Source organism: Suillus paluster, assembly GCF_016628075.1.
Source record: "Suillus paluster strain FC165 chromosome Unknown EDB91scaffold_199, whole genome shotgun sequence".
Taxonomy (NCBI): Eukaryota; Fungi; Basidiomycota; class Agaricomycetes; order Boletales; family Suillaceae; genus Suillus; species Suillus paluster.
Window position 1 is genome coordinate 13,017 of NW_024537759.1, and position 13,023 is coordinate 26,039.

The following is a 13,023-nucleotide window of genomic DNA, read 5'->3' on the forward strand; positions in this document are numbered from 1 at the left end:
TCACACGAGACCAGTTTGTCAGAAGTTTTAACACCCATAAATAAAGGAACATTATCACCAAACTCAACCCTATATTGACTCAAACTTTAAACTTCTATCAGGGCCCAGTGCTAAGCTCTTACTACTCCTGATCCTGTTGATTTGGATTTTTGATAGTTAGGCGTGAGTTCGTGATAAGCCGGATAGCAGATATGGAATTGATATTCCAGCTGGTTCGAAGATACACGAGTTACACGACAATCAATATCTAGCTATTTGTCTCCGTGGATGGCGCTCTGCAAGGTGACAAGTCAGCAACGCCAACCCTAGTAATTCAAGTAAAATGCGGTACACGGGTGTATAGTATGAATCAAGTTTACTGTAGATTGATATCAGTTATGAGCTTCGTAGTAGGATTATCCTCACTTTCGATGAATTTTTCGTGGTCCTGGTCTTGCCCGCAGCCATCTTTGCTTCCTTCTGCCTAGCACGACCCGATGTATATTTCAAATGCATCATGATCATATCATTCAGTGGCCAGAAGCCACTGTAGTTTTCTAAGTCCGGGAAAGCATCGACAGCCTGACAAATGATAAAATTGTGGACAACTGCCATCCGTAGTCTACTCACCTTGTCGCGCACAATTTTCAGGAGCGTATAGTTTTGGGAAGAAGCACACTTGGTCGTATCAAGATGTTCTTCAATGAGGTGGTGCATAGATTTCTTACAGGTTCATGAGCAAATAGCATGCTGTGGTGAGAGCACGTCACTCACCTTGAACTTAGCATACGCCTTTGGGTTCCAGTCTAAAGCCTCGTGGAGTGTGTATCCTCCACGCCCTGGACAACCAGGTTCACCAGGGGGCTTGGGTATCTTTGAATCTTCTGATAGACTCTCAGTCGAAGTTGAGGAGCCACTGTCTGACACTGAATCTAATGAATCCAATGAATCTGAGGGTATGGGCGTTTGAGAATGGGAATGTGAACACTCAAACAATTTCTTTGAGTATGGCGAGGAAGAGTGGTCATTCTTGAATGGCTGTACTGCAAGTTTGAACTCAGGCGCCAGCGTGTCCTTGAGTTGCGGGTGCTTAATATGCTGAGTGGGCGGAACAACAGTACTGATTCTGGAAGGAAGAATCTCGTCGGCAACGAGCATAGTTGAGTGGTGAGTGCTGCCAAATAGTTCAAGCTGGTCTGTGAGCATAGGAGGGAAGGGAGGTGGAGCACCAGGCTCTTGATCACAGAAAGCAGGGACAGCATTGGATTTGTTGAGCATAATGTTGTGGTTGCGGCGACGTGAGCGGGACGACTAGGGCGGGTCAAGATATTGGCTATGAACTGTAATAACCTCTAATGCGATTTATCCCCAAATGACACCACTCAATGTAGACCTATATAGAGATTAAACAATAAGGACAATCAACAAAAGAAGTCGCCTACAAGATCGAATAAATGAGTCCTAAATATAATAGAAATATGAAATTGTCACGTAAGGATGAACACAAACATCGGGAAACAATAAATGGCTAGCAAATCGCCATGGAATCAACAAAAAGTTGTGAAAACAAATGGGAACCTAATATAAATAAGCTGTGAGCAGGTGAACTGGCGACTACAACCAACCAGATTGTGCAGGCAATAATGTCTTTATTTGCCTCATCACTCTTCGTGAAATCAAAGCAACACTTCCAACATCAAATGCGCCTTTCGACATATGGTGGGTCCATTCACGTACTTGCAATATCTAATGATGGCCAAGCTCTTGCATGCGGTGGTAATTTGACATGCACTTTGTCATGGGAGGTGCTAACAAACAAGCAGGGACCAAGGGCATCAAACTCTGGGATATCAAATCTCGGAAAGAACTTACATGCTTGATTCATCACCATGAGTCCCAAGGCACAGTCAGCTGCGCTGTCTGGGTCACAACAAGATTGGGCATGGCAGAAACCCTTTGTTATGGAACTGGGCTGGGCTATGTTGTATTCTTACGACATAGCCATGTAGATGTGAGTCTCCTGGTCTCATCATTGAACCTTCGGCTAACATCCAACATATGCATTTTCAGGAGATCTGTGCTAGGAGGCTTGGATCGGGCTTCGAAATTACATGCATGGTATGGGATTCGACATCCTCCGAAACGACTACATGGATTGCAGTGGGAACGAGGGACAAGATAGTTCAAGTCCTCATTCTCAACACAAACTCGCAGCTGCAGGCCATGTTTTCAGTGCGACTCGATAACACAGTGCCCAAGTATGTAGCATTTGCAGACAATGGATGTGTCTATGTCTTCAGACTGTATGATGGGAACTTCATCAAACTGAAAGGTGATGATGGCGCAGTGGTGAAGGAATATAGCTGCCAATCAGTTATGTAAGAGTCCATGGTATGTCATTGACAAATGTATCACTGACCTTCTTTCAGTGGACACGCAGCAGTCAACCAGAAGAGGGGCGTCTTCGTGGTGGACAATGCTACTGATGGTTTTACTTTATATCAACTTGAAGGTGACAAGGAACCAGTTCGAACATTTATGACCGCTGCTCCAAGTGTGTCCATCCCCAAGCAGGTGGCATTCGCCGCACAAGGAAAACTGATCATCGGGGGGAGTGATCATGGATTGGTGTATGTATTCGAGAGGAAATCAGGGAAGTTATTAGAGACTCTTTGTCACTCCAATATGGGCTTGGTGCAGACAATAGCGGTAGGTGTCAAATTATTCAAAGGGTAGGATGGGTACTGATTATCTCCCAAGACGCATGATCTTAACAGGCGCTGTACAGTCACCAGTTCTTCACCAGCGCTAGGCCATGGAAAGGCTACAATCAACTTATGGGTCTATAACTATGGACCAGCAAAGGAAACTCTTACCTCTGAAGATTCCCAGCCTATGTCGCATGTGATTATGCGCGCATTCAAAATCCTGGTTCATTTTGGTGCCTTGGTGGTTATCATCTGTTTTTTGATAACAAACTACTTCGTAAGTCAAGTGGCAGCTCAGCAGCAGTCAACAAATTCATACCTTCACAGGACGCAGTGGCAACATGGTCAGGAGACCTTGCCCAACGCATGGGAATGACTCGAGTGCTTGACTTTTCGGATAACAACTTCCACCAAAGTGCTAAGGTATTCAACGAAGTACCAGAAGCCCACCAGGAAGTGGATGAACAGAGCAACATATTGATGCTACATGAACTTGCAGGAAAACTCATCGAAGTCATTTGAGAAGCAGAGAGAGATGGAGGTGTGGGTGAGGATATTCACGATGTGACCCGACACGACAAGATTGCCGCAGAAGCCGAAAGGGTATTTATTGAGGCGGTGAAGGCAGGAGAAGACGATATCAGAAGAGCTCGGAGACAACACAATGATTTGGGGAAAGATGACATTCTCTTGTGACGTAAAAATGTTGTAACATCTTAACACCGTCTCCTGTTTGTTGCGTAAACCCCTCCACATAACGTGGAGGGATGGCCAAAGATCAGAAAGAACACCTGACAGGTGAAATGGGATGGGGTGGGCGAAATCTGCGAGATAACGTGGTGATGTACAGAACGGATGACCGAAGACAAGAAAGAATCGCCTGACGGGTGAAAAGATATGGACTGGGCAAGATAACAGTGCAAGTGGAGGGATGTCCGAAGATCAGACAGAGTTGCCTGACGGGTGACATGGGCTGGGTGAGATAATGGGGCGAACAGGGTGAATCTCTATTCGAGAGGGTGGGGGGAAGACGCCCAGTAGAGACCGCTGAGAGATGGAGGTTATGATTCAAAGAAAAGACTCAGCAGTACAGACCGCTGAGCGATGGAGGTTATGAGTCAAATAAAAGACTCAGCAGTACAGACCGCTGAGCGATGGAGGTTATGAGTCAAAGAAAAGACTCAGCAGTACAAACCACTGAGCCCTAGATGGGTGAGGAGATATGGGGAACTGAGAACTTAGAACTTGAGTTGATTCAGACAGTCGGAGTTTGCACGTGACTTTATTTGCAGGTGTTTGTACTTTCCGACGAATTGATTCTAAGTCCCCTCAAGCTTATTCTATCCTAATCCTGTATACTTGATATGTATACTTTCTTATACTTCAATTTCTACTTGGCACAATGGTCTGTACTGTCACATCTATCCCTGGTCCTCTCCTCCTCTGACACGACAGTCTGTACTGTCGTGTCTGCTGGAATTCAACTGGATTCATCGTCCTGACCGACTCCTTCCTTTGACTTTCCTTCCTCCGACTTCGATCAATCCCTAACACGCCCTTATCCTCTCCTCCTCTGATACGACGGTCTGTACTGTCATGTCTGCTGGACTTCGACTGGGTTCATCGTCCGGACCGACTCCTTCCTCCGACTTTCCTTCCTCTGACTTCGATCGATCCCTAATGCGCCCTTATCCTCTCTTCCTCTGACACGACAGTCTGTACTGTCATGTCTGCTGGACTTCGACTGGGTTCATCGTCCAGACTGACTCCTTCCTCCAACTTTCCTTCCTCCAACTTCGATCGATCCCTAACATGCCCTTATCCTCTCCTCCTCTGACACGACGGTCTGTACTGTCGTGTCTGCTGGACTTCGACTGGGTTCATCGTCTGGACCGACTCCTTCCTCCGACTTTCCTTCCTCCGACTTTGATTGATCCCTAACGTGTCCTTATCCTCTCTTCCTCTGACACAATGGTCTGTATTGTCATGTCTGCTGGACTTCAACTGGGTTCATCGTCCGGACCAACTCCTTCCTCCAACTTTCCTTCCTCCGACTTTCCTTCCTCCGACTTCGATCAATCCATAACACGCGCTTATCCTCTCCTCCTCTGGCACGACGGTCTGTACTGTCATGTCTGCTGGACTTCGACTGGGTTCATCGTACTGGACTCCTGATACGGCAGTATGTACTGCCGTGTCATCCTGTCGTCGTCGCCCAACTCCTCCGTCCGACTTCAATCAATCCCTAATGCAAATTTGGGTGATGAGTTTGAGAAATGGGCTGGTATATACTCACTGTAATTCCATCACCATCCTGACTTCAATCTCCTCCCACGTTTTCCTATAGTGTCTCCATGTCACTTGTCCATGTTTAGTCACTGTTGTATCCTGATGGCACCCATGTAGGTAAGCACCTTGTACTTCGTCACTTCTGTTTCTTATTGAAGTAAGATCGCATTATTATCTGTTGTTTTCCTAGTGGATTTGTACTTTCGATCGTTGTTGTAAGTCACTCTGCTTTTCACTTGTTTTTCTTCGATTTAAATGGTCACCCCAGGCTATTTTCAGTCTGCAAGACTCAGGACCCCATCCATAGACAACGACGGTACATACTGTCATCGCCATCAAGCTCCTTATTCGCTCGATGCCTGCGTCCCATACAGCGCTCACACAATGCACGTGTGAGGAGTGCATTGAAAAGGGTGGATACGATGAGAAAGGCACACCAAAAGGGGTGCTAATAGCAGAACGTTCAATCTTGGCTCATGTCCGGTGTGTAAAAGCAGAAAGCACTGAGTGCACTGCGTCCATCATAGCTGGCAAACTTGCTGTCTCCTCTATCACTGATGATCTTAGTTGTTTGACCCTTTCCACGGATAATTCCCAGCCCCCATCATTTGCATCTGTAACAAACAATGATCTGGATCGCCCAGGACCGTGCAACCCTCCTGCGGTTTCTGTCTCTGCTCTGTTAGATAACCTCAAGCAGTTGAAGTTGTCGGATTGCATGTCAGCCCTGCTGATGGCTGCTGGCAAGACTCTATCAAAGCCGAAATGGAATCGGTGCACCGTTAAAGGGTTGTATATCCTTGATACCATTGAGTCTCAGATTCAGTGGTGCTCTCGCTTATTGCTACATTCTTGTAGCCTTGACGACGCTGGTCATGAGCTATCCTTGCTTTGCACAGCTATGGAGAACGTCACTGGAGGGGCAGAAGTTGTAATTGCACGAAAGAAGGCGATCACAACACAGATAGATGACCTGGCTACCCAATTTGGCGGCCACCAGGATGCGCTGCAAGTACCTGTCAAAATTAATACTGGTAAGTCATGAGTATGTCAACCATGGTTCCTTGCTTACCGTTCAATAGACGCTCTGCAGAAACCTTCAGTTGATCACTCAGATGAGATCAGCCAAGTCGTCCTATTCCTTTGTGTGGCATGCAGAGTTGTCATGGGGGTCTGCAGGAGTAGTTGTGATTTAATCATAAAGATCATTTCCGTCATACTGTTCCTCGTGTTTCGGAGGTCAGACGGCACTCTCAGCTCATCACATGAAAACATCCTTAAGCAAATTCCCCTGACCTCAGATGGTGCAGAGGCAAAATTTCATCTCACTGGGAAAACTATTGCGTACGCCATCTGCAGCTGTCATTGTACCTATCCTCCGGCATATGCACCAGGCTCTACGACTGCGAGATACCCTGAATGTTGCATGCATTGTCCTACACCCAGGACCGAATGTGGCAATTCTTTACTTGTTGGCGCTGAAGGAGACCTCCATCCGAGGAAAATTTTCATGTATCACGACTTCAAAGACTATCTTTCTGGCCTCCTCTCTTGTAGAGATGTAGAAGCTGTGATGGATGAAGCATGTGATGATCTCATGGACTCCATCAACTCTCCTCTTCCACCCTTTGTCAAAAATCCATTCAAAGCCCAATTCCTCCGTCAATTTGGCGGCCCAAAGCCTAAGACACTTTTTATCGACAGAGGAGAAGAAGGACATTATGCCTTCGCCTTTCACGTGGATTTCTTCAATCCAGAAGGGATGAATGTGCGGGGAGCTAGTACATCCTGTGGAATCATCTCCATGGCATGCTTGAATCTGCCTTTGGACATCAGATATAAGCCGGAGAATATGTATCTTGCAGGTATCATCCCAGGTCCAAAGCAGCCGTCTCTGGAGAATCTCAATCACTATATCCAACCGCTCATCAATGATTTGGTAGACACATGGGAGCGCGGTATCAAGTTTTCCAAAACCCCGTGTTACCCCAACAGTCGGCTAACTTGTAGTGCTGTTGCCCTCGTTGTTTGCGATCTTCCTGCTGCTCGTCATCACTCTTCTCTGGCTGGAGTCAGTAGTCATTTCTACTGCAGTGCATGTGATTGCTATCACAAATCTACTTATGGAAGAATAGACTTCGAGAATTGGAAACCTCGTGATAGTGACAAACTCCAAGCACATGCTGAGCAGTGGAGAGACGCTGCCACATCCGCTGAACGTGAAACACTGTTCAAGACTCATGGTGTGTGTTATTCTGAGCTCTGGCGTCTACCATACTGGGACCCCTCCCAGCAACTTGTTATTGATCTGATGCACTGTCTATTGGAAGGTTTGGTTCCTCACCACACACGTAATCTGCTCGGTTTGACCTCGGGGTCAACTGCTTTGGCTTCTGCCCCTCTTGCATTTTCATACGACTTCGGCAAAGTACCTCCCAGGACAATGACGACAAGGAAAATGATGCAGATATCTACGATCCAGGCCCTCCTTGTTTCCCAGATGACTATTTCCAATGAAGAGGCTTGTTTTAACAAGCTGAAAAACTCTCTGGTCCACAAGAATATGGGACCGCTGAAGTTTGTCTGCAATACCTTGGGTTGTTTGCCACAGAAAGCTGGTAGAACATTCAAGATAGATTATGTCAAAGCTCTTCTTGAGTGGGTAAGTTCTTCGTCATTGTGTTTACTGTCCCAAGTTTCTTAACACTTATTCATAGCGTCGTGGAAAACCTTTAACTGCTCCCCAAGAAGAACCTCAGTTTGGGACAGCAGAAGTACTTGGACGTATTCGTGACGTCATCCGAGATGCATCTGTCCCCACTTGGCTTGGCTCAGTCCCCAGTAATTTTGGAGAGGCGTCTGCTGGGATGCTTAAAGCTGATGAGTGGTGATCGCTTATCCCATCGCCCTCGTGAGCTTGTGGGGAGCCGGTACCTCAAATTCTTCTGATGAACTCTCTGTCCACCTCAGAACTGTTCTTGATCACACTATGGAACTAGTGTGCACAGTGAATCTTGCATGTGCACGGACTATGACTGCAAGAAGAGCAAACACCTACCGCTCGTATATCTCTGGTTATGTCGGAAAGTTGAAGGAGATCCATCCTACCTTCTCTCTCCGCCCAAATCACCATGCATCTTTCCACTTATATGACTATTTACTCCTATTTGGACCCGCCCACTCGTGGTGGTGTTTCCCTTTCGAATGTCTGATTGGCATACTCCAATGCCTTCCCGTAAATCACAAATTTGGTTGGTCCTTATCAGAATACGGGACGAGCAAAGTAGGCTAATATTTTGTCAGGGGAGTTTGAGAATACAATGCTGTGTTCGTATATCAAGGCTACCAGGTTTCGCCATTGGCTCGCTCGAACAGACTGTCCACCTGCTATCCAAGAGTGCAGGATCCTGTTTGATAGAGTATATGCCCCAAAGGGTGCTCCAGATCCCAGTCAAGAGCTTGCCAAAGAACCTATGGATGATGTTGTCCAGGCAGCGCCTGACTTGTCAACAACCAGTACAGTGCCTGAGGATCTATATACCCTCATCAGGCGACGAACAGCAGTATTACGCACCTCGCTGAAGTTTGACGGCATCATTTACAGCAGGGCATCTATGCACATGGGGAACAGCCAGATTTTTTTCTATCCCAACAGAGACAGATCATTAACTCCTGTCCCCGCTAGTATCAAATATATCTATGGTACGCTGACAGGAGAAATGTTGTTTGCTGTACAGCGCCATCTCCCGCTGGACCTCCACAATCATACTATCGACCCCTTCTCGATGTATCCCGATTTTCCAGCCAAATTGTACTCGATGAACTTCCAGAGTCGTCTCAAAAAAGTCAAGGCGTCCTGGGTAGTTAGCCACTTCGCGCGGTGGGCAGTTTCTGACTGTCATGCAGTGATTCTATCCTTATCTCACGATTGACAGTAAGAGTCACCTAACCCAACTGCCTCATTGATACTGACAAGATTATCTAGTTTGGACCGAGTCATAGTTGTGCTGTTGTATCGCATATGTATTATAGTATGATTATGAGAACGTGCTACACTCCTATTTGCATTGATAACCAGTAGACAGAACCAGAATATATTATATGTACCACAGATCAAATGTTCCGTCCTTACATATGTTAGTTGTCAGGACACGACCAGGCTATGATTGAGTAATAGATTGATCTCAGGGGTCAACTTATCATAGATGATCGCCATTTTGTGCTGCATGCTGCAGGTGATGAGCAGGCGATAATTAAGCAATGAGCGGGCAACGATCGGGCGATTCATTCTGTCGAAGGACAAAACTTCAAGTTTTGTCATCACATCTTGTCGCTGGCATAAACTTCAAAATTTTGATGACATCTAATTGTCGGACAAAACTTAAAACAGTGGCAAGGAGATTAAACTTCAAGTTTTGTCTGAAGTTTTAAGTGATAATTAAATTTAAAATTCAAGCAGACGCTGAAAATCTGATTATACTTCTTATTTGTGTTGACATATAGTCAGTGGAAAAATAGCTGCGGATATTTCATATTTAGGATTTCGCATACAACACTGACTAAATTTGAAGTTATATGCCCATTTTTATGTCAGTTCAAACTCCAAATATTTTTTTCACATTTAGTACAACATGTAAACCTCTCCTAAATATTGATAACCCTGATGTGAGAGGTGCCCAACTTATAAGTTGTGGTGATACTGAGTTTCAAAATGTAAACTGTCAGAGTGTCAACATTAAACTTTTCAGGTCAGCGCACAATTCCCGATCATGTATTCCATCCAGATTCCCCGACTCCACTTTAGTGGAAGAGGGTTTTGTTGCAAGGAAATGACTATTTCTCTGCAAACGGACCCATGGGTGTGGGAAAATGTGGGTGTGGGAAGATGTGCGCTTGCTTAGTTTGGTGGTCGATGTTGTGGGAAAGCATTACGCTGTCCTTTTTCTTTCTCCACCAAATACTTGCAGATACACTGAAAAAGCACGCACTGCGGCAGGCACATGTGAGTATAATTCATTTGTTTCATTGCAGTATAGCTTATGTGTGTTCAGGGTTTTTCTTACAAAGTTGCCTTGTCATTTGGCTCGAGTCCTTGATGAAGGACAATGTCCTCCTTTCGATGAGCCCCACGATGTGAACAAATATCCCTGTTATTATGATGCACTCTATTATCCATGATGTAATCTTGCGTTTTTTTGAAACATCCGAACATTTTTGTACATGGTTGAAGTCTTCACTTAAATCTCATCCTTTGTGTTGCTTGAAGTGCTGCTGGTCAAGTTTTCATGGTTGTGTTTCGTATGATGGTGTTAGTATCACTATATGCCACCAACAAAAATCATTGACTATGACACCAGGTGAATTTGCAGATGCAAGTTACTGTCATTGTGTTGTCTTTTGCAAGCTTTCCTCTTGTGATGCCCTCTCCATCGAGAAGTGCCTGCCTTCAAGGCTAGATGTCTACCCGACATGGTTCTATTACAGCGAGGAAATTCAAGAGCAACATTTATCGGTCCTTCTGGATGGTGTCTTGGTTGATTGTATTTCTCGTCTCTCTGTTCCGCGAGGAAAAACAAAAAAGGATTGTGTGCGTGCGGTGCTACATCATTTTGCTGCCACCCGACTACAAGTGATGCATTCAAGTAAGGATCAACTGCAAACATTACTTTCCCACACCCCAATCGTTGCAGAAGGTAGCCAACTCATTCCTCGTTTGGCAAGGTACTTCGGTGATATATATGGAAAAAATGTTTTTGAGGCTCTGTGTCGACCACCACCACCACAGGTTTGTGTCTTTGATCCTGTCGATGTGCCAAAAATCCGTTGGTCTGCTCTCCTGATTACATATTTAGTTCAGAGGCTTCATAAACTGACTATCGAAGTGCTTTCAGATTGTATACATGGTCTACCTTCGAAGGGGCATCCATCGATAAACCGCCGCTCACGTCAGAAGACTTGCAATGGTCTTGCTGTTCACATTCGTGATCGAGTGAATTTCTTGCAATATATCGGTCCAAGTACAGTGTGTGATATCTTGCTCTGTTACCTACCATTGTCTCAGCCTTGTAATCAGTTAGACGAGGAGTATATTCTGCAAATCCTGTCGTTTGAATACGGATCTGCTGTGGTGGAGCATCTCGGACATCAAATACTTTCTCAGTCCGACCAACGAAAAATAACGCGATGTGAACGTAAAATTGAGTTGGCGATTGAAGCACAAAATCTTGATGTTGTGCATCATCGTGAATGGCCAGCACCTGTTTTGAAAGAGGTCATTTTGGATTGCTTGCATCGTTATTATGAAGGCTCGAAGTGGATTGATCCTGCTGTTTGTGCGGTATGTTCTCAAAGGCAGCATGATTCCAAGGAGGTTATTATCTCATCAACGCCTGGCACGCTGTGCCCGTTAATAACTTTGGATGCTCTTCGCATTACAGATACTTTCATCATCTGAAAATATATTGTGCAGTCTGTTTCCACAGCTTTCACGTTCGAGAATAGTGTCCTAGACGGCATGATGCTTGACAAGGCAGGAATAATTGAAGATTCTCCCGACTTGATTACAATGAATGTATGTGCTGATTGTTTTACTGCTTTATCGAAGGAGAATTGTGTTCCCCGTTTTGCGCTCACGAACAACTTGTATCATGGCAAACTTCCGAAATACTTCGAGGACCTTACTTGGGTCAAGGAGAAAATTTGTGCAATATACAGTACCATGGCTCATGTCACACGTTTATTCCAGTCGTCTGATCTGCTGCAGCTGAAGGTCTTTCATGGTAATATTTGTGCTCATGATATGAATGTTGTGTCAACTGCTTCGGTGTTGCCTCGGACTCCTGCAGACGTGAATGGTTTTCTCAGCATCATCTTCATTGGTCCTGGTAAATTCAAGCCTGAACAGATGGGTCCCATGTTTTGAGTGCGGAAGAATAAAATCTGGACGTTTCTTGTTTGGTTGAAACATCATAATCGTCTGTATTCTGATATCCCACTCGAACCGGGCAATCTGAACCTTTATCCTGCCGATGACATGTTGCCTGGATTATCTGATCGTGTGGTTGAAAATAACGAGCTCGATCTCAAGAGAGTTTTTGAAGAAGAAACAGCTGGATTTCAGGAGCATCCAGCGGAGCTTTCGGTAGATGTTGACTCCGATTCTGGTGTAACGATGCTTGAGAAAGCAGGCATGTCTGATCCGGAATGCGATAACATCAGTGGCCCACGCACGTTTATGGCTGCTGCACTCAGGAACCTTTTTTCTGAAAAGTCAACACTGCCTGATCTTGTGGTGCACCGAGGCTTTCATCCCATTAATGAGTACAATAATCCGGATCTACTCTTAGGCACATATCCCACCCTGTTCCCGTTTGGTATTGGAGGTTTTGAAAACGATGCTCGGCCTAAAGCTTTGTCCTTCCAGAAACAGGCTCAGTATTATCTGAACATTGCGGATCACTCATTTTGATACCACCACTCATTTATCTTTGTGGTGTGGAACATGATTCAACGTTGGATGGCCCATCTCGGCACTTTCTTTACTGTGTGCTGTTCAAACTTTCATCAAGTCGCGCAAAATCTTACCCAGGTATCACCCACTATTTTGGACAGTCTTGCCTCGAAACTTGAACGTGACCATAACTTTTTGAACTTGGCGCCTGCAGAAAAAAACGCACTCAATCTCTTGAAGCAAGTCAACACTATTGCAGCTCGGATCCCAGGGTCTCAGGCGTCGAAAATTTGCATACAGAATGAGATACACAGTTATTTCAGTTATTTCGGGTTGCCTCATTTGTTTTTTACCTTTAACCCATGTCCTGCCCATAGTAGCCCTATCTTTCAGGTCATGTACGGTGACCAGACTGTCGATCTGTCGCATTGATTTCCTCGCCTTGTTTCAGCATGCGAGCGTGCTATTTGTCTTGCATGTGATCCTGTGGTGGCAGCAGATTTTTACGAGTTCTCATTCAAATGTTGTTTTGAGTACCTCCTTGGTTGGAATTTCAAGACACAGTCATCTTATCTGAGCAGTGGTTTGTTTGGACGT

The 13,023-nt window shown here is 45.3% G+C and overlaps 3 protein-coding genes across 3 annotated transcripts; 2 read left to right on the forward strand and 1 right to left on the reverse strand.

Annotated features, from left to right (window-relative positions):
- Positions 1 to 375: 375 nt before the first annotated feature.
- Positions 376 to 1,257, reverse strand: EDB91DRAFT_1088471 (uncharacterized protein; the record flags this gene model as incomplete). Its single annotated transcript, XM_041316445.1, has 3 exons — positions 376 to 561; positions 610 to 702; positions 754 to 1,257. 3 exons carry the CDS (start codon positions 1,255 to 1,257, stop codon positions 376 to 378), a joined length of 783 nt encoding a protein of 260 aa, XP_041169268.1.
- Positions 1,258 to 1,622: 365 nt separating this feature from the next.
- Positions 1,623 to 3,209, forward strand: EDB91DRAFT_1256544 (uncharacterized protein; the record flags this gene model as incomplete). The annotated part of the gene is made up of 6 exons (XM_041324179.1): positions 1,623 to 1,755; positions 1,803 to 1,990; positions 2,050 to 2,357; positions 2,409 to 2,688; positions 2,740 to 2,964; positions 3,015 to 3,209. The coding sequence occupies 6 exons, from the start codon at positions 1,623 to 1,625 to the stop codon at positions 3,207 to 3,209; spliced, it is 1,329 nt and encodes a 442-aa protein (XP_041169269.1).
- Positions 3,210 to 11,490: 8,281 nt separating this feature from the next.
- Positions 11,491 to 12,173, forward strand: EDB91DRAFT_1240318 (uncharacterized protein; the record flags this gene model as incomplete). The annotated part of the gene is made up of 3 exons (XM_041322002.1): positions 11,491 to 11,823; positions 11,908 to 12,031; positions 12,157 to 12,173. 3 exons carry the CDS (start codon positions 11,491 to 11,493, stop codon positions 12,171 to 12,173), a joined length of 474 nt encoding a protein of 157 aa, XP_041169270.1.
- Positions 12,174 to 13,023: the final 850 nt, after the last annotated feature.